This window comes from Rattus norvegicus, chromosome 4 (genome assembly GCF_021556685.1).
Source record: "Rattus norvegicus strain SHRSP/BbbUtx chromosome 4, alternate assembly SHRSP_T2T, whole genome shotgun sequence".
Taxonomy (NCBI): domain Eukaryota; kingdom Metazoa; phylum Chordata; class Mammalia; order Rodentia; family Muridae; genus Rattus; species Rattus norvegicus.
In genome coordinates this window covers 182,014,084-182,036,738 of record NC_141537.1, presented here as the reverse complement: position 1 = coordinate 182,036,738, position 22,655 = coordinate 182,014,084, and the positions used below count along the sequence as shown (strand labels likewise).

The window sequence follows — 22,655 nt, the reverse complement described above, 5'->3', positions numbered from 1 at the left end:
GCCATGGGTATTATAGAAATTCTTCCCCTGCTCTCTCTAGGACTTCTCTGTGTGGTCACTCTTAACAGAAGGGGTTTTTTTGGGTGGGTGGGGGGCGGTTACTTACACTTGCAAGTGTATTCAGACTTGAATTCAAGTCTTAGCGGACAGAAAACAGGAGCAGGCTCTTTCTTTAGGCCCTGCCCATACTGAAGTATCATCTATTTCTGTTCCCTGCACATCCTGTGTGCTTTGTAGGGAGGGACGCAGTGGACCTGCATGAGTGCTAAACATTGAAGCCTGGATCTTGGATAACCAACAGCAGCCCTACAAGATAGGTACTGCATCTTTTTGTTTGTTTTTGAGACTGTATCCCAGGCTGGATATGAACTTATGGGAATTCTTCTGCCTCCAGAGTGCAGGTGTGAACCACACCTTTCCTACTCCCTTATCCTTAACCTTCGAATGGAAAAACTCAGAGGCACTAGGAATCTAGAAATCAAATGGCACATCCCAGAGGTTTAACTGAAGAAAAAGTATTTATACAGTAGGGCAGGGGTGAGGCAAAGCAAAAGGGATTACCAAAGTACCCAGGGAAGGGACAATGGCCTGGAGAGGTCAGGAGGAGTCACAGAGGAGAGCCGATTAGATAGGCACTATTGATAACCCACTAGGTATTTGTTACTAGATGCCTGAGCCCCAGATTAGGTTGGAAGGGCCGGAATCAATAGAGGGAGAAACGTGTAATCAGAGAAAAGCCAGCTCCAGGATACGTGAGTGGTAATGGGGAAACATTGGTTTCAGGTTTGACCTCATCCCTTCCTCAACCATTGTAACTGTCAGGGGTCCTGTATAGATTCAGTGGCCTGCAGTGAACCTTTCTAAATAAATGATGTAGAACAGAAAAGTTCCAGTGACATGTATTACATCAAAAATACTGCTTACTTTAAACGGCTATCCAGTATGCTAACCATCTTGCCTACAATGATATCATCCATCCTTGCAAGAGCCCTAGATTCCCAAGTGCAGAGAGGACCAAGGCCATGGGAAGCCCTGTCGGAATGGGGAAAAATGTTTTTGGAGGGTAGGTTTGTAGAGATTTGGTCCATGGTGTTTGAAGACAAGTTTCACTGGGTAGCACTTGCTGACCCAGAGTTCACCATGTAACCCAGGTTGGGCCTCAGATTCACAGCCATTCAGCCTCCCCAGGGATGGGATTACGTCACTGCACCACCACATCAGCATGGCCCATGTTTCAGTCAGGGAACAGGCTAAGGACTGCACAGAGTATTAGCAGGAGTGAGGCAGAGACTAACAAAGACCGGCTTCCTCACAGGTGAACACCTCCATGACCATAGCACTTGTGGTGCCTAAAAGAGTCAAGTCACTTTATGTATTGCTGGAAGAGTTGGAGCCTTAAGTGGAGACTTGGTTTTTGCTAACTGCTCATGACTTGGGAATCACATACATCACAGACAAACAGGAACAGATAACCTACTTCTTACTAGAGCCTTATGTGCAACTTATAATATATTTAAAGCACGGGGCCCAGCATGAGGTCAAAAAATAATGGTAATTGATCTTTATACTGTTAAATCCCAGGAAGACGTTTTTAGAAAACAGGACCATCATTTTGAAAGTACCTTCCTTACTGAGAATACACATATTGCAACAAGGAATTCTTTCACAGGTGACCCATAGTAAAGCTAACACCCAGTTGAGCCCTCCATTAAATCCTTTGAAAGTCCTTTATGTGCGGAGTTTCTGGGACAGAGCTATTGTGGAGGTAGGGCTCAGAGGGCCAGCAGTGGGAAGTTTTCTTTAGGAGTCCCGAACCAAAAATGGTACCCCAACACCACACCTGATAATTATTTGCTCTCCCCACCACAGCAGCAACATTTTATGCTTTGTGACTACGAGATTAGTTCAAAGACAATTTTTTCCCAAATCAAATTTTATGTATAATTTATCATTTTTCTCTCCCAATTTTCAGTTTTGAATAAACAAATCCCAAATTAAAGTTCCCCAAGACACAGCTAGGTTTTTTTTCCCCTTTCCATAATTGTGGCACTAGCAAGTTTTGACCCAGGTAATCAATCGCTTTCAGTCAATATAGGGGGTTAATATCCCTGTGCTGGGGAGTGCCCTATTCTATCTTTCAGGCCAGTCCCAGCAGCATGCCCAGTCTAAAAGATGCGGACGTAAACCTTGCCCATGTCACTCAGCCCGTCTCTTTTATCCAGACAGTTCCCCAGCAGCTCTTTGATGGAGACACAATCCTCTGTTTCCAGCACGAACTGCTCCACGGCCTTGCGTCCCGGCAGCTGGCTCTCCACCATCCCATTTCTGACAGTCTCCAGGACAACGCCCCTGATGGCTTTAGGTTCTCCGGGCACACCAAAGATGATAAACAGACCTAGACAGTCCTCTCCTACCAAGTTACAGAACTCTTCCAGCTTATCGAATCTGCCTTTTCTCCAAGATTCCTCTCCCCTTGACTCACAGGATTTTGGGTCCCTCGGAGGGAGAGAAGCCATCCTTAGAGCCTGCACTGCCACCTGAAGCCGTATTTGCTTATCGGGTCCCCAGAAGGTCCAAATCCAGTCTGCTCCAAAGAGCAAGGCCTGGTGCTTGGACGTCTTGGTGGTGGTGAGCCATTCATCCGCTCCCCTCTCCTGGCAGAAAGTAATGAAGTGGACGAGGAAAATCTCAGCCAGAGAACTTGCTGTGAGGCAGAGTCTGCTCAGCGGATACTCGAACCCGAGGTACTCCTTCAGCTTCTGTGCTGCGTGGGAAATAGCAGCACTGACCACCTCACACATGACGAGAACCTCCTGACTGTCCCTCGGAGCCATGTGCTGTGAGGCCTTTTGCCCCATTTTCTCACACCCAGTAAATGTTGCTCCTAGCTATCCAACCCGCGAATGTCACAGGGAACTGGCTCTTTCTCAGAGATTTTCTTCAGTGAAGCCACATCTGTTAAAGCCACCACACCACCAGCTTCCTAATGTCACAGCTTCCTTGGTGTGGCTAGCCATATAGACCCGAGGCTAGACAAACATGTGAGGGAGGGCCCCCTGTTTGTCAACTGGGTGTGTTGTGCTCAGATTCCTGATGCCTGCCAAGTGACAGATGACAATTTCACACAAAACACCTGTTCTACTCCAGGTTGTGTACATGTACAGCCTACACTTGATCCTTGGTAAACTCTTTCCTGGCTGTGGCTCCTGTTTCCAAGAATAAAACCAGTATGTGAATGTATGGATTAGAATCCTATACTCTCCAACCAATATCTCCAAGCTCGTGTCTCTTCTCTTTCCTTTTCTTTTCCTGTTCTGACCCTTCCTTCCCCAGGTGGGTTGCTGGCATTTCCTTTTATACATACTTCTTAAGCAGAGATCTCAATTTGTCTGATTCAAACAAACTCAGTCAAATGTGCAAGTTTACAAGCAAGAATCCTTTACTGTTTCCACCAGAAACGAAGACTTTGTCTTTCTGAACAAGGAAACATTAAAAGACAAAAACACAAGGCAATTATCAATTGACTTTATTTCTTCTCATAAGGTAATGCGAACTTTGCATAATACTTTTGTAAATAAAATATATAATAAGAAGTTTTTTAACTTTATCACATATCATCAGTTGTTACGTTGTCCTTAATAAAAACTGCTTGGCATCTGTAACAGTCTGCTGGTATTTCCAACCAGGCTCTGGTAACAAACTGAGCTCTCCAAAGGGTGACATTTATTCATGTTTAAACTAAAACCCCAATACAGAAAGAAGCCAATATTGTCTTGATTTCATGAATGGGAGCATTCAAAGGAAACCACGGTTAGCATCTGATAATTTAATTAGAAGTGGACAGCAGAGTTACAAGGTTCACAATGAACAGCTTTATAACCGGCAAACATGAAAAGGAATACTGCTGACATTTGGAAATGGCCATCACCACAAACCGAACTGTCCCCCTGTCCCCTGGTGTGTAAGCTCCTGTCTGGAACACAGGAGGTCTCGTTTTGAGCAGCCCTGAATAAAAAGAGGATTGTCTCCAACACCACTAGAAACACTTGCATCCACACGCCACAGAGCAGCTGCTGTAACTTTCTATTTTCTTTACAAAAAGCCCTTGGGCCTTGTGTTACAGAAAACACGAGCGACGTGCTACTGGTCAGGACCATCAGAAAATGTTCTAATGCAGCTTTAAAATACTGGGATTTGACTGAAATAATCTGAAGCCCTGTGAGCTGACAGGCTGAGTATCAGGTACAGTGGACATGGCTAGGTGGACCCCTTAGTTCAACATAATGATGAGTTTAGCAAAGAAAAAGAAATAAGGAAGTTAACATGGAAAGGTTCTGTTTGGTTTCTTGTTTTTCCGAAGCCATTCTAACAGAAAACTTTTCTGATGGGGACATGAGTGTATCCGAAGGCTTCAAGCTGATGTGGTAACAACCCTAAAATACTTCATTATGAAGAAAATGGAGTCGGGATTAAAGTTCAAGTTCTAAGCTGCTCGACAATTTTGGTGGGAACCAAGAAGTATACATCATGTAGAATTTAGCCTGAGTGGTTAACACGGTTAAAATTCATCAGTGGAGATAAAATGGGACTGTGGTACCCGCAAGAATCAGCTGGTATGTGATCATAGGGAACACGGGGGTTTCTTTGTTTTAATATGATCTTTTGATCCTTGTGTCACAAAATAAAGGTTCTGTTTTCTGTAGACTGCATATATACACGTATTTAGAAAAATATATAAAAATAAGACAGTGAGAGGCAAGTGGCGGTGCTGCTGGCACATGGTGGCACTTGGCTCTGGGGGCAGCACGTTCAGCACAGCCGGCTGCAGTGAACACTGATGTGGCCAGGCCTCCCTCCTGGAGATGTGAGCGAGGCGCTCTGGTACATGCAACCGTGCGTGCAACACTTCCAACAGCACACGTCGCAGACTTCGCATTAAACAGAGGCAGAGCAAGCGCACTTTCGCTCACCAGCCTCTCTTTTTCCTCAACATGCTCAGAACTGGCACCATTCCCGTGCTATAGCTCTCCTTCTGAGCGAGCAGAAGTCCGAACAATAAGCAATGCACAACCTGTCACCTGCTGTATACACTATCCGAGAAACAAAGCTGGAAAATGACACGTGTGCTCCTGGCATTTGCCCAGGTGCTCTGCTCAAACGTTGGAGTCTTCATCTGTGATGCTGGCACTTGGGGAGCGGGCAGCAAAATCCTTAAACATGTCATCTTCCTTTAACATGTGCTGAAAAACAAGGGACATCGAGTTACACGGAGTTCTGAGCTCAGCACCACATGCTTCCAACACACGAGTAGGTGTTTAGAATAACATTTGCAACTTGCCATACACACTCACAGTACACACTCACCACACACACTCACCGTACGCACTCACCGTACACACTCACCACACGCACTCACCACACGCACTCACTGTAACACTTACCGTGAGATTGTTGATGCCTTCAGAAAACGCACCTATCTGTCTCACCGTCCCTTCTGAATCTTCCATCTACCAAGAACAGACCACAATGTGACAAGCTCATTTGTACAATTCCAAAAGTACAGATCACTAAATGACAGTCTAAACAGAGAACATATGCAAGAAAGTAGTCAGGTGCTGGGGATGTGCCTGCTGAGAAGCGGACGGGAATCTGCAGCTATTCAGGATACTTGGCCATTTTTATTTTCAGTCGTGGGAAGACAGCACCCTTCCTCAGTGACAGTGTGCAAGGCTTCCAAGCAGTGTCTGCATGACTGCGGGCGCCTTACCTGCTCTAACCGGTCCAAATCATCCTCTTCATACAGGCGCATGTCCAAGCCAGGTCTAAACCCCTTCTGGGAGCTACCCGACGCCTGGCCTAGCTCCATTGGACAGACATACTCCTCCCCATCTTCATGTTTCTTCTTCCTCAGATTCCCAAAGTTGCTAAAGGTCAGTTTCTTTGGCTTTAAAAGAAAACAAGGGGTTGGGGATTTAGCTCAGTGGTTAGAGCGCTGGCCTAGGAAGCGCAAGGCCCTGGGTTCAGTCCCCAGCTCCAAAAAAAGAACCAAAAAAAAAAAAACAAAAAACAAAAAACAAAAAGACACCCAGAGGTAGGATAAAATCCCTACAGCAGAGGACTAATTATACCTGTAAATTAATTCACCTCACCACACAGGGGTAGCAACTTCAATGATGAAATTATCACGAGAAAGCCAGAAGCACCCCAGACACAGTAGCAACGTGCCTGAATATCATAAACGGTCTTGGCGTAACTCTCAAAAGGTTAACCTCGCTGTTATGCCACAGGCGGGACATGTCAAAATCCTTTGCTTGGATTAGACAGGACTTCATATAAGAGAATTCCTCTCAGGGATGAGCCAAACTTTGCAAGACTATTCAGTCTAAGATTAGGAAAGGACAGTGGTCTTTGCTGGGCCTTTGTGGCATGGGGCCTGCCTGCAACTGCAGCTACTCGGTGGCTGAGGCATGAGAATCACAAGCTTCAGGCCTGACTCGGCAACTTAATAAGAGCATGACTCAAAATATTAATTAATTAACTAATAAAATTTAAAGAGAAAGGGCAGGCTGGGGTGTACAGTTCGATGGCAGAGCTCTGGGTTAATATGATTAAGAGCCTAGGTTCAACCCCAAGCTGGGTGGAGAAGAGGGAAGGAGACAAGACAGGAAGGGAAGGCAGGTGGTAAAGCTGGGGTTACTTGGTTTGCCTGTTGTGCTTCATGGTAGGACTGGTGAGTGGTAAAAGAATCCACACTCCTAGAGGGAGAGTCCACTGATCTTTGGGAGAGAAATGTCACCTTGGTCAGTACACAGTCCCCAAGGAGAAGGAATTCAAAGGCAGACGGTAAAAACAAAGAGAGCTCAGCATATATTTCTGGGAGAACTCATAAATTGTCTTCACATTAAGGACATGAAAATAATACATCAGACAAGTTAATGTAGGAGTATCTCTAAAGAAGAAAAAGAGTAATCTGAATTTGGCACAAGCCTCAACTCTTGGTAAACAAAACCACCCAGGGCCCTATGCATAGCTCAGACTGACTGACTGTGCAGTCCTCCTGCCTCAGACTCTTAAATGCATAGCTCAGACTGACGACTGACTGTGCAATCCTCCTGCCTCAGACTCTTGTATGCTGGGACTACAGGCAGGCGTCACAACCTCTGCTGTTGACTCTCTTCCTTCTGAGTTAGAGGTGGGTCTTCATTTAAAATTCTGATCTATCAAGTTAGCATTTTCCACGGACCCAGAGAGCAACGGCCTTCATGAGCTTTTGTTTAGGGGCTGCCTTTGTGGGGCTTTGGCAGGCCTCTTTGAGGCCTGGTTAGCCTTTGTTTCCTTGGCAACCCTGACAGCCTGCTCTCTCTGAGTGTCCTATCGCCTGGTTTCTGAGTCCTCTTAGCCATTACATCCTTAGGTGATGCACCAACGACGGCCTGCAGGAATTTGACCGCACAGCGGATTCTCTCATTTGAATTTCTTCCAATTGTCCTTTTCATGGCTTCTTTTACAGAGGGCAGTCTGGTCTACCTGTGGAGCATTCCTTTTGGAAAGGATTGCTGCCTCACATCTTATATGAAGAAACTGGAAGAGCTTCCTATGGATCCTGGTGCAGGGCTGCCAGTGTCCTGCGTAGATCTTGCACTAGCTGAAAACGCACAGCTTTACCGTCAAGACGATAGCTGCCCACCGGCTGGAGGAGATCTCACTCTCTTAAGAAGATTTTTTCCGTAGGCCTGCCAGACATGCATCCTCTACACAGTTATTTTCACCCTAAGTCCTCCTCTTAGACCTATTTACCATTGCAATGGCAGACTGGACCCATGCCAGAGCCCTCAGCATTGGCAAGACACTGACAACAGAAGCTGACCACATCTTCTTCAACAGAAATGCCTTCAGCAGAAACTTTCAAACATGTAGTCCCTTAACTGGTCTTGGAATTTATAGAAAAGTGCACATACAGATATTTTAAACTCATTAATAAAACCTGGAACATCTTAGAAAATGGAATTTTGGGGCCTTTGCAAACATTGTGCAGTGATTAAATGCCAAAATCCTGAACCAACCTTCACTTTGGCAGTAGCTGTTAGCAGGACATAATCTGGTAACTCCATGGCATCTCGCTTCTGGTGCTGGGCCTCAGCACCAATCAGAAGGTTGAAATGGGTAGCCAAATGTCTGCGCAACAAGGTTTTGTTTGGAGGAATGTTCAATAACTGAGCCATAGTTTCTACGTTAAAACGAGGCTCAAGAACCTGTAAGAAAAACTGGGATTGGTAAAAAGTATCACAGCTCGTACACAGTCAGAACGGAGGCGCTTCACACGTGGTGGCAAAAACCGCTCATTTGGGTAATCCCCGATGCTCTATTAACAGCCCCTTTTTAAAAAGATTTTTTTTATGAGTCAGTGTTTGCCTGCATGTGTGTATGTGTACTGAATGTGTGCAGTGCCCAGGGAGGCCAGAGGAAGGTCACAGATGCCCTGGAACAGGAGTTGTTATTGCCACCATGTGGGTGCTGAGAACTAAACCCAAGTCCTCAAGAGCGGCCGTGCTCTGAGCTGTCTCTCCAGCCTGGGCTTTGAGTTTTAATCCACACATCACTGCGCCCGAGAGAGGTGGTGTGTAACGCAGCCTTCGGGGGACAGCAGCAGCAGCACAGCTCCGTTTGGAATGCTGCCTCTGAAAACGCTGCTCACGGAACCCCGGTGTGCAGATGCAGCCTGCACGCATGCAGGAGTTTAAAACACACAGGCTGCGTGTTACTCAATGGTGAGGAGCAATAAAAAGGAACGGGCTGAAGCCTAATTTAGAGAAAGACACTAAAGATGCTCTGCGAGTGAAATCCAGGGGAAAGCCTCAGGATTACTGAGGACAAACTGATGTGCACCGAGTCCTTTGCTGCGAGGCTTGGAGCCAGTGTTTAGATTTTGGAATATCAGCATGCAGTGGTGATTGGTCTTGGGGGTAGAATCTAAGTTCCAGCCCAGATTCTCTTGTGTTTCACATGCACATGGTAGCCTCATGGCGACTTGATGCAATTCTTCTAGCACACAGGGCCATTCTACCACGGCTGGGTGCAGAATTTTCTACTTGTGACATGGAAACAAAAGTTGACAGATTTTAAAGCAATGTAGATTTCAGACCAACACCGCTCACCCTTTAGACTAAAGGAAACCAACCAAGCGAGCAGTCAATTTCAAACTGAACGAGCCTTACCATGAGCCCTCCATGGACACCACTGCCTCTGAGGTTGGGGGCATATTCTGCCAAGTCCACAGAGCGCAGCCACTCCATCACACGATGATTGGTCCACTGCTGAACCTCAGATGGGGTGATGCTGTTCTGTGGAAACAAACACATAGCGTACGCTTTAGATGCTGGCGATGGGACCCTCAATACTAAACCTGTACACGCAGTCTCACAGGTTGGGCCCAAGAGCATACGATCTGGTGTCCCATGAAGTATTCAAAGAAAAGGTCAAATAAGCGCTTGCTAATTTGACTACTCTTTGAAAGAACATATACCACAGATTCAAGCTTTCTTACGCAGCAGTAAGAAAAGGTAAAGGAGGGGTTGGGGATTTAGCTCAGTAGTAGAGCGCTTGCCTAGGAAGCGCAAGGCCCTGGGTTCAGTCCCCAGCTCTGAAAAAAAGAACAAAAAAAAAAAAAAAAAAAAAAAAGAAAAGGTAAAGGAAATATTTACAGTGACATTTCACTCCATGAGGTGACAGTAAAAAGTATATATAGTTCATGAACAGGAGGAAGCAAGAGTAAGCAGAAAACAACTTTTGGCCTCAATGACACAGTGGGTCTTTATGGGTATAAAAGCGAGGGATGTTGGAAGACCCTGAGGTCAGAGAGTCTGGATCTGAGCTCTGAGGAAACCAGCGCCCTCTGCAGGCTCCAAGAGAAAGAGGCTCAGGGTTCCACACACGGACTGCCAAGCTCATGTGTATGTACTTTTTTTTTTTTGTTCTTTTTTTTCGGAGCTGGGGACGTGTATGTACTTCTTATTGCTACCTCGTCAGACGGCCGCCTCCGAAGACAGTTTGGCTCGAAGTTATTGATCCTCAGGACTTGGATGGCCCTTTTGATACTGAGATGGTGCAGCACACTCACAACCTTCAGGGACAGGAGGTCATCCTGCGGAGGAGAAATGAGGACTCACGGTGCTGGCCCACAGCAGGGAGGATGGAGGCTCCCCGAGAACCCCAGAACTCTGCCATGAACGTAGAAATCACTCTGCTTGCGACTTCAGTTTTCATTTAGTAACAGAACTCCTTTCCTGTGCTCTACAAATCCCTCTCTAAAACCTCAAATCTATATTGTTCCCCCAGATCTGCCACATCCGTATCACTCTCCCAGGTGTTCTGATGGGGTAGTATCATCCCGGGACTCTGAAAAGCACTCGCTGGTCACTAGAAAAAGGTAGTCTGCCTTTTATTCGGGGGCAGGGAGAGACAGTGTCTCTTTGCAGCTAGGCTAGTCCCAACTCCTGCCCCAGCCTCAAACGCTGAGACTGGGTGCTGTGGTGCTGAGCCTTGAGGAATTCCTGTTTCCTCTTTAGTCTCCAGAATTTGATCTGCATGCAAAGTCGTCACAGCAACACCTGAAGGGCAACAGTCAAACTGCTCTCCTCCTCTAAGCACACAGCTGATCAGCACACAGCTGATCAGCACACACCTGATCAGCCTTCCTGGCCTGCAAGGGTCGCTGACCAGGGTTATTGCTTCACTTAGAGACTTGGTGACCAATGTTGAACACAAGACTGTCCCTCAGTATAAGGGTTTGGGAAATAGTAAATGAGAGAAGAAATGAAGACTTCTAAGTTTTAACACGACACCAATAAATTTCTTCAAGGAAACTTTGGGCAGTCTGAGGCCATGGGGAGCAATTTCAACCATGCCTAATACACCTAAACCAATTATCTCAGAAGTAAGTGATTTCAGGGCAGTGCCAAGATAAATCTTATAAACACACCCAGAAAATAAGCAGAGGACTGTCTATGTAGGCACACAACACACTCTTACTGATAACACATTTCTTGAGAAAAAAATAAAAGAAATTAACTTACTATAAATATATATATATTTTTTAAGATTCATTTATTTATTATAAGTACACTATCACTGTCTTCAGACACAACAGAAGAGGGCACCAGATCTCATTATAGATGGTCATGAGCCACCATGTGGTTGCTGGGAATTGAACTCAGGACCTCTGGAAGAGCAGTCAGTGTTCTTAACCGCTGAGCCATCTCTTCAGCCCAAAATATTTTTAAGAGTAAAAAGAATATTAGTAGTTTATTCTTGAGGCTACTGAGCAAATAATATTTCCTATTTTTTGTAGGATTCATTTATTAAAATTAGTGTCATGATACGTTAGAAAAAGCAATTAACATATTTTAATCTGAAACTGAGATACTTATTTCAAATATTTAGTATAGGCTACTTTCATTTAATTAAGTCTATCAGTTAAGAAAATCTAAATGTATGTTTATAATATAAATAAAATGCTAATTACTTCCGAAAATATATTAGAAAGATTTTTTTTTACAAGGATTACTTTCATTTGAAACCCTTTTTAAGTGTGGGCATTCTGGTGCACAACTTTAATCCCAGCACTTGGGAGGCAGAGGCAAGCAGATCTCTGGGAGTTCAAAGCCAGCCAGAGCTACACAGTGAGATCCTATTCAAAAAACTATAGCAAATAAATAAACACATTGTTAATTTAATTTTAGACTCGGGTTTCTAGATAGTGAAGAGTTCTGTGTGCGTTTCAGTTTCTCCTAATATTCACATCTTATGAAACTGTGGCACACATCACAATTAACTACACGGTAAATTAACACAAATAAACTTAGTCTAGACTTCATTCAGCTTTTGCCAATTTTAAGGCTTATTATTTTCATTAGTTCATGTGTATGGCATGTGTGGAGGAAGCACACGCACCCCAAGCTCGCTCATGCGCTCTCTCTCTCTCTCTCTCTCTCTCTCTCTCTCTCTACTCCCTCTTTCTCTCTCTCTCTCCCTCCCTCTTTCTCTCTCTCTCTCCCCCCCTCTCTCTCTCCCTCTCTCTCTCTCCATCCTCCATACACCAAGTTCACACACATTTATAAAGTTCTCTATTACACAAGCTCGCTCTCTCACACACGTACGCACACGTATCAAGCTCACATGTACACCATTCTCCCTCTCTCACCCCCCTCATACACACCCCACACATACCCCCACATACCCCCACACATACTCCCACATACCCACACACACACATACACACACACACACACACACACACACACACACACACTCACACACACACACACACAGAGGTCAAAGGACAACTCTGTAGGCTCAGTCCTCACCTTCCACCTCTGCATGGGTCACAGGAATAGAACTCATGCTGTCAGGCCAGCCCAGCAAGCACTTTCACTGGCTCCCAAACTGGCTTTTTACTTCCTGCCACTTTCCTATTAAGATCCTTTTTCTGTCCCTGGAGCTAATCCAGGGAACCACATCCTAACAGGGACTTTGGGCTTGGGACTTACAGGTCACTCTTTTCAGGGTCACTCAATGACTTTCAGGCATGGAGGTCTTACGTGTGCCTCCTGTGAATTTTCAGGTGAAGTTGCTTCCATTCCCTCGGGATATCTGACCCACCACACCCGTGGACACAGACAGAGGCAGGGCAAATGTCACTGCACTTGTCCCAGGTGGAATAGTGAGCAGTGACAAGAAGGAGCTGGAACAAACTTAGGTTCAAACTCGCTATGACTTCCTGCTACTTAGTAGCAGGGAGACCTGGTTACATCCCCAACTCTCAGCTCCTGTTTCCTAGTTTTGAGGATGGAGATGCCACGGTATTAAAGGGTTACTGAGAACCCACAAACGTGGTCCTTAACAAAGACAGCGGCTATAAAACATGCCAAGCTCATTATGGTCACTCGTGCAAGGTTACATGATGTCCCTGCCAAACTTGCAAGTACTTTGGCTCAAAGAAAAAAAAGAATACAAATCCCGTGAACTCAGTTCCAACTTCCTTTCACGATGAAAAGATTTTATGTAATTAGCAGGTTAAACTTTCTACTTACTTAACAAAGGAAACACCTATGGGGCTCCCTACCTTACAGCACGCTCTTTAAATAAAAGTATCTTCTATAAAACATTAATCATACTGTGGAATTGGGAACAAGGTTCTCCTGGAATCCATCTCTCCTGGGGCTGTACATAAGGAATGGTCTTCCTACTCACTGGCCGGAAGCCTGGGAACACCCAATAGAGAAGGGAGCCGGGCAGGTCCTGCCTACTACCTCCTTTACCCCCAAGACCCCTGCCCTTGGGACTGATGTGAGGAGAATTTCAAAGGAAGGCGAGGGAGGAGGCCAGTCCTTGTGAGAACCAGAGTGAAGTGGATCTACATAACTCGTAATGCAGAAGTGACCATGGCTTCAACCCTTTCTATCTTGTAGCAGTTATGAGACAGAATTCACACACCATAAAAAGCAAACACCCACAATGTACACACTCGAGTTCACCTGTTGACCAGCCCAGTCCTCTAGATAGCATAGGCTAAATGCAGTTTTGCCTGGCTTAGGTTTCTAATCATCTCAGAGCTGTACCTACTGCTGAATTCCACAGGATCACGTCACCGAAAGACCCCAACAGAGGCTACATACCACAGTCATGTAGTGTAGCATTCGGCCGTCCACCCGCCCCTCATCAAACTGCGTCTTGTACTGAGGGAGGCCAATATCATCCAGCCATCCTAAAGGAGAAAAGCCAGTGTCATTACCAAGCTACAAAATGCCCACTTCTGTGATCAGGGAGGAAGTGTAACAGTGTTGATTCTTCTTCAAGCACAAAGGCCTCTTACTAGTGACCCAGTTGAAGTCTAGCTTTCCGTAGTTGGTCTCTTCTTCAGATCCCAGGGCCTGCAGGGCCAACTGGAGCTTCTTTCGATGCAGTGAGTGCTTGATGCCAAGCTCCTGAAACAAGAGACAGAACCTTAGGATTCTACCCATCGGGGTTGGATCTGCCAACAAAGAATGCAGAATCCTCCACAATGAAGGTTCCCTCCAAGGCCAGCCCTGTGTTAAGTGAGAATGCTACCTCGGGCTAATTCCCCACTCCATGTTGAATTACAGGATGAACCTCAGGCTAATTCAGCATTGCTGAAGAAAAGGCCCAAGTCTACCATGATGGGCTGAGTGGAATGCTAGACACTGTCTAGGGATTCATTTTATTTGTAAGAAAGAATTTGTTGAATTTCCTTCATAATGGGGATTTGACTTCTATTTTGTGTACAATGTTTGATAATTACAACATAAGATATATAAAGTATTCTTTTGTGATGTAAAGTTGAATTGCATATATTACATTGAAAAGATAAGCCAATGTAAGTTTACAGAATGACCGAGACACATGAGCTGTATCCATTTTATGAAGTCAACTCATTATACAACACCGATAAAACTACACAAGCTAATGCTTTTCATTATGAGTTCCACTCGTACTGCTCTGTGTCAGAATAATAAAAGATCCTACATCAAGAGGGTAGGTGTTCCTGGGGATTGAACCTTGAGCCTCACGTGTGAGACAAGTGTGTACCCCTGAGCAACATTTCCAGCTACACACAATCCCTTCCCTTCTTATTAAGTACCTTCTCTAGGTCTTGCTGAGAAGCCTGCAAAAGCGTCTGGCCAGACATAATCCAATGCTTGCCGGAACTCAGGTAGGAGCCCAGGCCTTGCTCTGCCAGCCAGCTGCACACCTGCTCCTTGGTCCACTTTGCAAACGGCGTGTCCAGGTCACTGTGGGGAGTGAGAAACAGGCCTAAGCCAGCCTGCAGCTTACAGTCAGCATGGAGCAACTGCGTATACCATCGATATGGAAACTCCCTGGCAACAAACATTTAGCCCCAAAAAACCTAATTTCTAGTTCAAGATTGGAAAGTCACTTTCTAAAATCCTTGTTTTCAATTCAAAAGACATCGCAGAAGGACCAACAGGAGCTACAGAGGACACACTCTACAGGAAAACACAAAGATGAGCTATGAAAGTTACATTTTCCACACTCGAAAAAACTGTCCAAAGAGCAGACTCCCAAACTGAAAATACTGCTTGGCCAGAAGAAATCCAAGTACACTATGAATTCACTCAGCAGAACTGTGGTCTCTCACACAGAGAATCACTGAGAAGATAATATGCTCCTGCTAAGGACAGGAAGGAACACTCCAAGGGAGGTTCCCATTTTCTTTACTTACACGCCTTTGTTGCTTGGAAAAAAAAAACAAAAAACAAAAAACAAAAGGTGACATGGCTAAACTTTAAAAAATTATTAATTTACTTTTGTAAGAGAGAGAGAGAGAGAGAGTGTGTGTGTGAGAGAGAGAGAGAGAGAGAGAGAGACAGAGAGAGAGAGAGAGAGAGAGAGACAATAACTTTTTTTTAACAGTACAAGGGAGTTCTTTATTGTACTTAAGACATATGGCAAGTGAGAAAGAACTTCTGTTATCTGAAGGCCAAAGGTTTCTTGATGAAACTGGTGTCCAGGGCTCCGCCTGTGTGGGAGTCTGCGTCTCCAGCAGATGATTCTTTAAAAGGCCCTGCATTGACACCTTGCTCTGTAGGCCTGCCAGCCCCGCCCTCTTATGCTCAGGCGCTCAGTGTGGTTCTGTGTTTTAATAAAGCACAGGGGAGGTTCTTGGAGTCCTAGTGAGTGGAACATACAGCCTTTACCCCAACTGGTGTGACAAGGTTTTACTCATTTGCTGGGACAACGTGTGGTCTTCATGAGCTCAGGAATTCTGACACGATGTATCTTTATGTACTTTAAAAGGTGCCATCAAATTGCTAATGTTTACTGATCAGCTGTTATTAGACAGCTATCAACTCAGTCCTCACAGTCGCCTTTAGGCATAGGTGCTAGACCCCACTGTGGTGAGAGAGAGGTAAACAGAGCATGGCAGCCACAGTTCAAGGTCACCTGGCTGCTGTACACGAGGCTGGAGAGCAAGAAGTCTGACTCCAGACCCTCCCACTTCTCAGGGCTGGAGTTGGGACCAGGACCCCATGTATGCCACACAAGGTCTCTGCTATTAAGCCACAAGCTCAGCCCTTAGAACCATCTCCTGACCAGTAGGCTGTCCCACCAATATGCGACTATGCCTTCTGAGACTCCCCACATGACTATACCTATATAAACTGTAAGTCCAACAACCATCCTGACTCCTCATGTGCTCACACAGCTGTCACCCACACGGCTGTCATCAACCACTCTTCCCAGGCAGAGCAGAAAGTCGGGACTTCTGCAATAGTGGCATCACAGGTGTTCTTACCTGTTGGACTGTCCTAAATCTCGAGACCAACCAAGCCTGGGTCCTGCAGTTGCCCTTGTCCCTCCTCTTTTGAATTCAGGCTCAGACATGTCATCTGGGTTGAATGTAGTTGACTGACTTCTTCTAAGTCTGAGGACACAACACACATGGCCATACATTAGACCTGAGGAGGCTTCTGCCTTAGTGGTTAGTCCTAATGTTTCTGTTTGTTTGTTTTTGCATGTCACTAGCCCAGATATTTGAATTTAAGTACTAACCAAGGCCTAATGAGTATACGCATCCCATATCAGTCTTCCTTTCAAAAAGTCTTGGGATTTGGTGCCCACTCCCAGCCACACTTTCCAGTGTCTCTGGACCTGAGCAGCACACAAGACAGGTACTCCACCTGCCCTGCCTTCCACTTACTTCCCAAAGAGTCGCATGATGCCTCTGGATTTCTTTCTGGAATCTGGAGATGGTGGCGACATCTGGAACGGACTGGTTCCCTGTGAACCTTTTGGCCGAGATGTACCAGCCAAATCTAGGTGCTCATCTGTCTCTTTTTCTGTCTCAGCTGTCCCAAGGATAGAATAAAGACCACGTGAATACAAACAATACTTAAACCTTCTTGTTTTTAGCAACTTAAGAATTCTCCTTTGGGTCTATAAACCAGTGATTTCCAGAGAGTGCCCTGAAGTATAAAAATGTAAGTGTATGTCCCCTAAGCTTACTCTCCTACATGAAGTGAGTTAACTTCAAATTGGCCTTTGAGGTTAATGTGTGACAGAGCTGTGTGTGGTGGAGCACACCTGTAAATCTACTGCCTGGAGGCTGGCACAGGACGGGTGACTCTGAGACACGCTTGGGCTACAAAGTGAGGCTCGTTACTTCCTCTAACATCTCCTCCCCGTCTCCTGCCATGACTTGCTCCTACATCTGTGGCCTGGTTGTCTCTTCTTTGCTGTAGACTTCAGTTTCTATCCTGCCCACAGTGTACCCCAAGACTCTGCCTAGGTCCCTCTTCAGGCCCCCAGCAAGCTCTCCTGCTGTAAGCTCAGCCCTGAGGATGGCATCAGAACCACTGAGCCTCACCTCACTCTTGAGTCCCATACCTGAAGTCTGTGCAGAGTCCCAATTTAATGTGCCAGGGACACTTGGGACATTAAACCTAGCCAGTTTCCCTGAACGTCTCCTCTCACACTTTATTTGGGACCAAATTCAAATTCTGTATCATTTTCTTCTTAACTCTTCTCCTTTGCCATTTAGATCAGACAGTTACAGAGAACTAGCAATTCTTCTCAGAGAAGGAGTCACCAGGTCTTCGGGTGCACACCCATAATCCCCAAGGCAAAAAGATTTCAAGCTCAAGGCGAGAAACCAGGCTGTAGTTGAGATCCTAACTCAAGGGGGCCGGAGGGAACCAGCCTATTGTGTATTAGACACTGGGAGAACAGTGACCAGGTATGTGTGAGTTTTTCTTTAGATATAAAATCAGTCTTTTGGTTTGGCATGGAAAGAGCAGTGGCTACACTTGGCACTGCAGTCTTACGCACATGTGTGATATTAAGTTCCTTCAACTGTCCACTCCTGGAGAACCGCAACCAAAGATGGGGCTGCTGTTCTCCAAAGTGTGAAACTTTACATTTTATAAAGAAAAGTAATACTTGGTCACAAAGGAAAAAAAAAAAAAAACAGGGAAAGAGACCCAGACGGGTTGGCAGAAGTTGCTGAAGTTGAGTTTTCTATGAAGCAGAGTTGTGGTTGCAGTTACGATAGGCAGCACTGGCCTATGAGCATCGACTACTGCCCTAGAAAGACACAGGAGCCACAGGAAATAGCTGTCCTACTAGAGGAGTGCAACTTATGCAGCCAGCCCTCATGGCAGACAGTTCAGGCTCCAAAGAGAATGGTGTCACTTCCCTAGGACATGTGCATCAATGACTGGTGTCTACAGGGGATGGCAGAGCCTCAGAGAAACCCAGGGGCATCTGTCCACTCTCACTCCACAGCCACAATGGGTATGTGTGCCCTGAAAATGTCCCTAGCCCAACTTTAAACACCACACTTTTTTTTTTAAGGCTTTCTCCACACTATTCCTCATGGGGAGACAATGAACTCTTCTTAAAAGCACTCTGATGGAGAACCGTCAGATACCACGTGAAGCTACCTCGGTCATCACTGAATATCCCCAATCTCAAAGTAATAAAATGTCCAGAATGTTCCCCTAAGAGCAGCAAGTCAGCTCTTGCCTAACAGACATTTTGGGGGGAGGCAGGAAAATAGACAAATTGAGGGAGAACGAGAGTTGGTGGATGCTGGCTCGGCCATGGTGAGGGGAGCTGGGATGTATGAACCCAGCACACTCCAGCCCTGCGCCCCACAGGCTGCTGGGTGTTTCCCAGGAACTGCTTACAAGGTGTCTACGGTGCTGCTTAAAACAGCACGTAGGCTCAGAAGCAAAGGCCGTGCAGAGTCTGTCTCAGCCAAAGATGAAGGAATGCTCTAGAACAGACTACAGTTTCTGATCGCAGCCAGCTTGCTTGGTAGAGACCGCAGAGGCCAGGAGTGGGGGTTAGACGGTTGGAAAGGCAGCACTGGTGAAGGCTGGCATGCGGGGTACGGTACCTAAGGTGGGTGCACTGGCACTTCGTTTACGGTCTTCAGGTATCCCAACAACGCACACAACACACGCAGTCCAACGGAGAGAACACAGGGGTGACAAAATGAAACAGATCAGACTCCTCCCGCCACGGCAATGCCCATGGGAGGAGCACACGCACTGCTCTGGGACTATACAGCTGTGCAGGGTCATTCATCCCACAGCACAGAGGGGAGACTGTCTGAACCTCGGCTCAGAACATCGCAGGGTTAGGCCGTGTCCATGTTGCTGTTGTTGCTGGTTATATCACCGGACACAGAGTGGCCCAGGAGCTGATTTATCTTCACACTGAAAATGAGGTTCACGGAAGCATCTTTGCCAACTTCCCCCCAAGGTGTTTGCCTTCATTTCTGAGGATGAATGTCCATTCACAGAAGGACAAGGGCAGGGCGGGATCAAGCCCTGCCTCCTTCCAGAAGGTCGGGGCCCGGGCACCCTCACCACATACCGAGGTTTGGTGCACTCGCTGTCCTCTTCCCACTTTTGATTTTGAAAAAGCCCCGGCCAAAGGAAGACCTGGCTTTTCGAGTGCCAAAGGGGCTGTCATCCACAGAGGCGCCATGTCCTGGAGCTTTGGGAGGCAGGGTCCCAAATGTGTGGCTGTCGGTCGGAGTTTTATCCTGAGGGGTGACAAAGAGGTAACTGAGTGTTAAGGTGCGTTGTCCTTAGGACAGGCTGGGCTCAAATCACTGGACCAACTACTGAAGGAATACATTGAGCCCAACACCAACTTAAAAAGCCCAAGAATTAAGGCCACAACAACCACACCTGCCTCCACACTTGTCCCTTTAAATACCTAACTCAGCTTTAAAGTCTAGTACATGTTTGATCTGCCTCATTTTTTTCAAGACATGTCGTGAAGACACTCCATCCCCAGGATGGCGGATTTCTTGTTTTTCTAGCAAGTACGATGCAGAGTTATAAACGAGTTTACATCCTTAAATCCCCGCTACAACAACAGAAGCCTGAGGCAGTCTGCAAGGCAGGCAGTGAACAAGCTACAAGACCAGTGAGGAGATCCTCCCGGTACAATTGGGAACTGTCTGTCTGACTTTTTGACCTCGAGTCAGCCATTATTGCTTATAAAGTCCTGTCATTGCTTCAGTGCCACTAAGAGATGCTTCTGGCTGTGCTTCTTTCTAACGCCTGCTTTCTGCTGTCCTTTTACAGAGTCGGCGAGGAGGTCAAAGGGATGACTGACTCTGTCGTCTGCTGCCCACAGTCTACACACACAACACAGTCAGTATCAACATCTTAACATGGACAAGCCCTTCCTTCATTCACTGATGTTGAATTAAAGGGACCTGAGAGACAGTTGTCTCACCGACAGTCAAGACTAGAACCAGCCTTCTACCCCGCTGCAGTCCTTATACAGTTCATGATCAGAACCCAGGGGAAGACCTAGAGCACAGGTCGGCAACCTGTTCAGAACACCGTGCTTGCTGCTATAGTCAAAGGCTGTACGAAACAAACAGCAGGCAGCCTAAGGGGTTATTGCAGGGCTTGGTGAAGGCATCTACAGTAAAAAAGATGTTCAAACCATGAGTCTAACATCACAGGTTGGTTGTCTAATAACAGAGGTGAACGTCTAAAAAACATTCGTTTATTTATTTACTAATGTGGATGTGTGCCTATGTGCATATGTGGGGTACTTGTGTCACAACACGTGTTTGTTTTACTCTGAATTGTGAACGGCATACCACACATGAAGGCTCCCTAGGAACGAGACACTACATGAGGAAGAAATGAGCAGGCAGGCAAGGGCTGAGCAGTAAAGTTGGTGACAAACCCTTCCCTGTCTACCCGGTGGGGGTTGTCTAGGGCCTAGATCTGAGACCATGGCATAGCGGTCTGTACTTGTTCATATGTGGGCTCTACATGCCCATATGTAAAGAATTATATATGTCAGGCACGTATGTTCATGTGTATGTGTGGGGTGTGGGTTGGGTGTTTTCTATCTCTCTCTGCATTTCTGAGGCAGAGTCTCTCACTGACCCTGGAGCTCACTGACTGGACAGACTGGCTAGGCAGTCCCAGGGGGGACAGGCATGTGCTGACAAGCCATCTTTTTATGTGGCCACTGTGGGTTTGAACTCTGATCACTATGCTTTCAGAGGAAGCACTTTACCACAGAGACCTCTCTCCAGCCCCTAAGAACAACTAAGTTTTATGTATCTTTCATTACCACATTTTCAAGCGGTTCTCCTGCCCACATTTTCTTTGTAGTTTTACCACCATGGATGTCACTAAATAACACATTTATAGTTAAAGTTTGGGTAATTCACAGTCACATTTCAGTTCTCTGAACTGTTTTTGAAATTCATCTGGAAGACGTGTAAGTCTACTTCTTTTCAAAGCTGCATACTATTCCTTTATGGCAGAGACAGCAAAGAAGGAATGTTTCTGACATTTGAATCATAGTCTCCGTAACAGTTACTCAATGCTGCCACTGTTGTATGAAAATTGCTTTAGGCAGTATGGGCATGACTGTGTTGTAACTGCTAGCTGGCTCTTTGGGAGTAATAATCCATGATATTTCTAGTTCCCTGTTTTCATCACTAATAATTTGGGGGAGAAAGGACATTTGAAAAATCCAGGGAACCAAATATATATATCAGTTGGGTGGGTAAGACAGACTAACCATTGTGCTGGGACTAGTCTATGGTTCCAAGCATAGTCCCAAGCAGAGATGTCAGGATTGTCCTTTCTATAACTTCCAGATTCACAAAGGTTCTCACAGCCTCTGCTGTTACCCTGGTGCATCCAGGCGCTGAGCAGCAGGTATGAAATGTCAGGATGCACCCCACTTTGTTTCTCTAGACCAGCAGAGCCCTCTATGCTAGGTAGACAGGTGTGTGTGTGTGTGTGTGTGTGTGTGTGTGTGTGTGTGTGTGTGTCATAAAAGGGTGTTGGGTCCCTTGGAACTGGAGTTCCATGTGTTTCTGAGCTAGGTGCTGAGTTTAGATCTCAAAATTAACTTTTGTTTAGATAGGGTCCCACGATGTAGACCAGGCTAGCCTGAAATTCACAGAGATATGCTTGCCTCTGCCTCCCAAGTGCTGGGATTAAAAGTATGTGCCTAGCTCAAAATCAACTTTAAAAAATTTATGTATATATTTTACATATATGAGGGTTTTGTTTGCACGCATGTGTCTGCATACCAGAAAAGGGTATTGATTACTATAGGACCACAGTTATAGGTTATGCACTGCCACATAGGTACTGGGAATTGAACTTAGGATCTCTGAAGAGGCAATCAGTGCTCTTAACCACTGAGCCATCCCCCGGCTTTAAAGTTAACTTTTAAAGTAAATAATTCAATGTCATTGGGCACTTCTCTGAATTGTAACAACACATCCGTTCCAAAGTACTGCCTCTGCCCTAAAGCCCCAGCCCCTCACTCACCCTTCTTCCGCCATCACCCCACCCTGCACACACAGTCATGCTGCATACGTCACTGAACACAGCGCACATGACCTAGCTGTCTTTCTGCACCGGCTTAGTGTGGTAGGGGCTCTGACAGCCTTGGTCTCCTGCAGTGGGGACAGTCACTCAACTTACATGTGGTAAGACTTAAAAGATTTTATACATCAATTCAGATATGAAAATTACCTCTGGAGGCTTCTGGATAGACTCCTTTTCCTGTTCAAAAACAATGACATTTAAGGAAGGCTGCTATAAACC

At 45.9% G+C, this 22,655-nt stretch overlaps 2 protein-coding genes across 44 annotated transcripts in view; both read right to left on the bottom strand.

Annotated features, from left to right (window-relative positions):
* Window positions 1-1,923: 1,923 nt before the first annotated feature.
* Window positions 1,924-2,997, bottom strand: Rep15 (RAB15 effector protein). The gene is given in 1 exon segment (NM_001109256.1): window positions 1,924-2,997. A coding segment is annotated over 1 exon segment (693 nt). The 5' UTR covers window positions 2,859-2,997; the 3' UTR covers window positions 1,924-2,165.
* A 514-nt stretch (window positions 2,998-3,511) lies between these two features.
* Window positions 3,512-22,655, bottom strand: part of Ppfibp1 (PPFIB scaffold protein 1) — a 156,397-nt gene continuing 137,253 nt past the window's right edge. For 12 of the 43 annotated variants that reach the window (XM_087657834.1, XM_087657798.1, XM_087657812.1 and 9 more), the window contains 12 exons: window positions 19,420-19,591; window positions 16,739-16,886; window positions 16,334-16,462; window positions 14,657-14,807; window positions 13,871-13,982; window positions 13,674-13,762; window positions 10,019-10,141; window positions 9,216-9,341; window positions 8,064-8,252; window positions 5,768-5,944; window positions 5,442-5,507; window positions 3,512-5,240 (listed from right to left, as the gene is read on the bottom strand). In XM_087657834.1, the coding sequence (XP_087513960.1) occupies window positions 5,154-5,240; window positions 5,442-5,507; window positions 5,768-5,944; window positions 8,064-8,252; window positions 9,216-9,341; window positions 10,019-10,141; window positions 13,674-13,762; window positions 13,871-13,982; window positions 14,657-14,807; window positions 16,334-16,462; window positions 16,739-16,886; window positions 19,420-19,591 (1,569 nt within the window). In that variant the 3' untranslated portion in view covers window positions 3,512-5,153. 43 annotated transcript variants of the gene reach the window in all.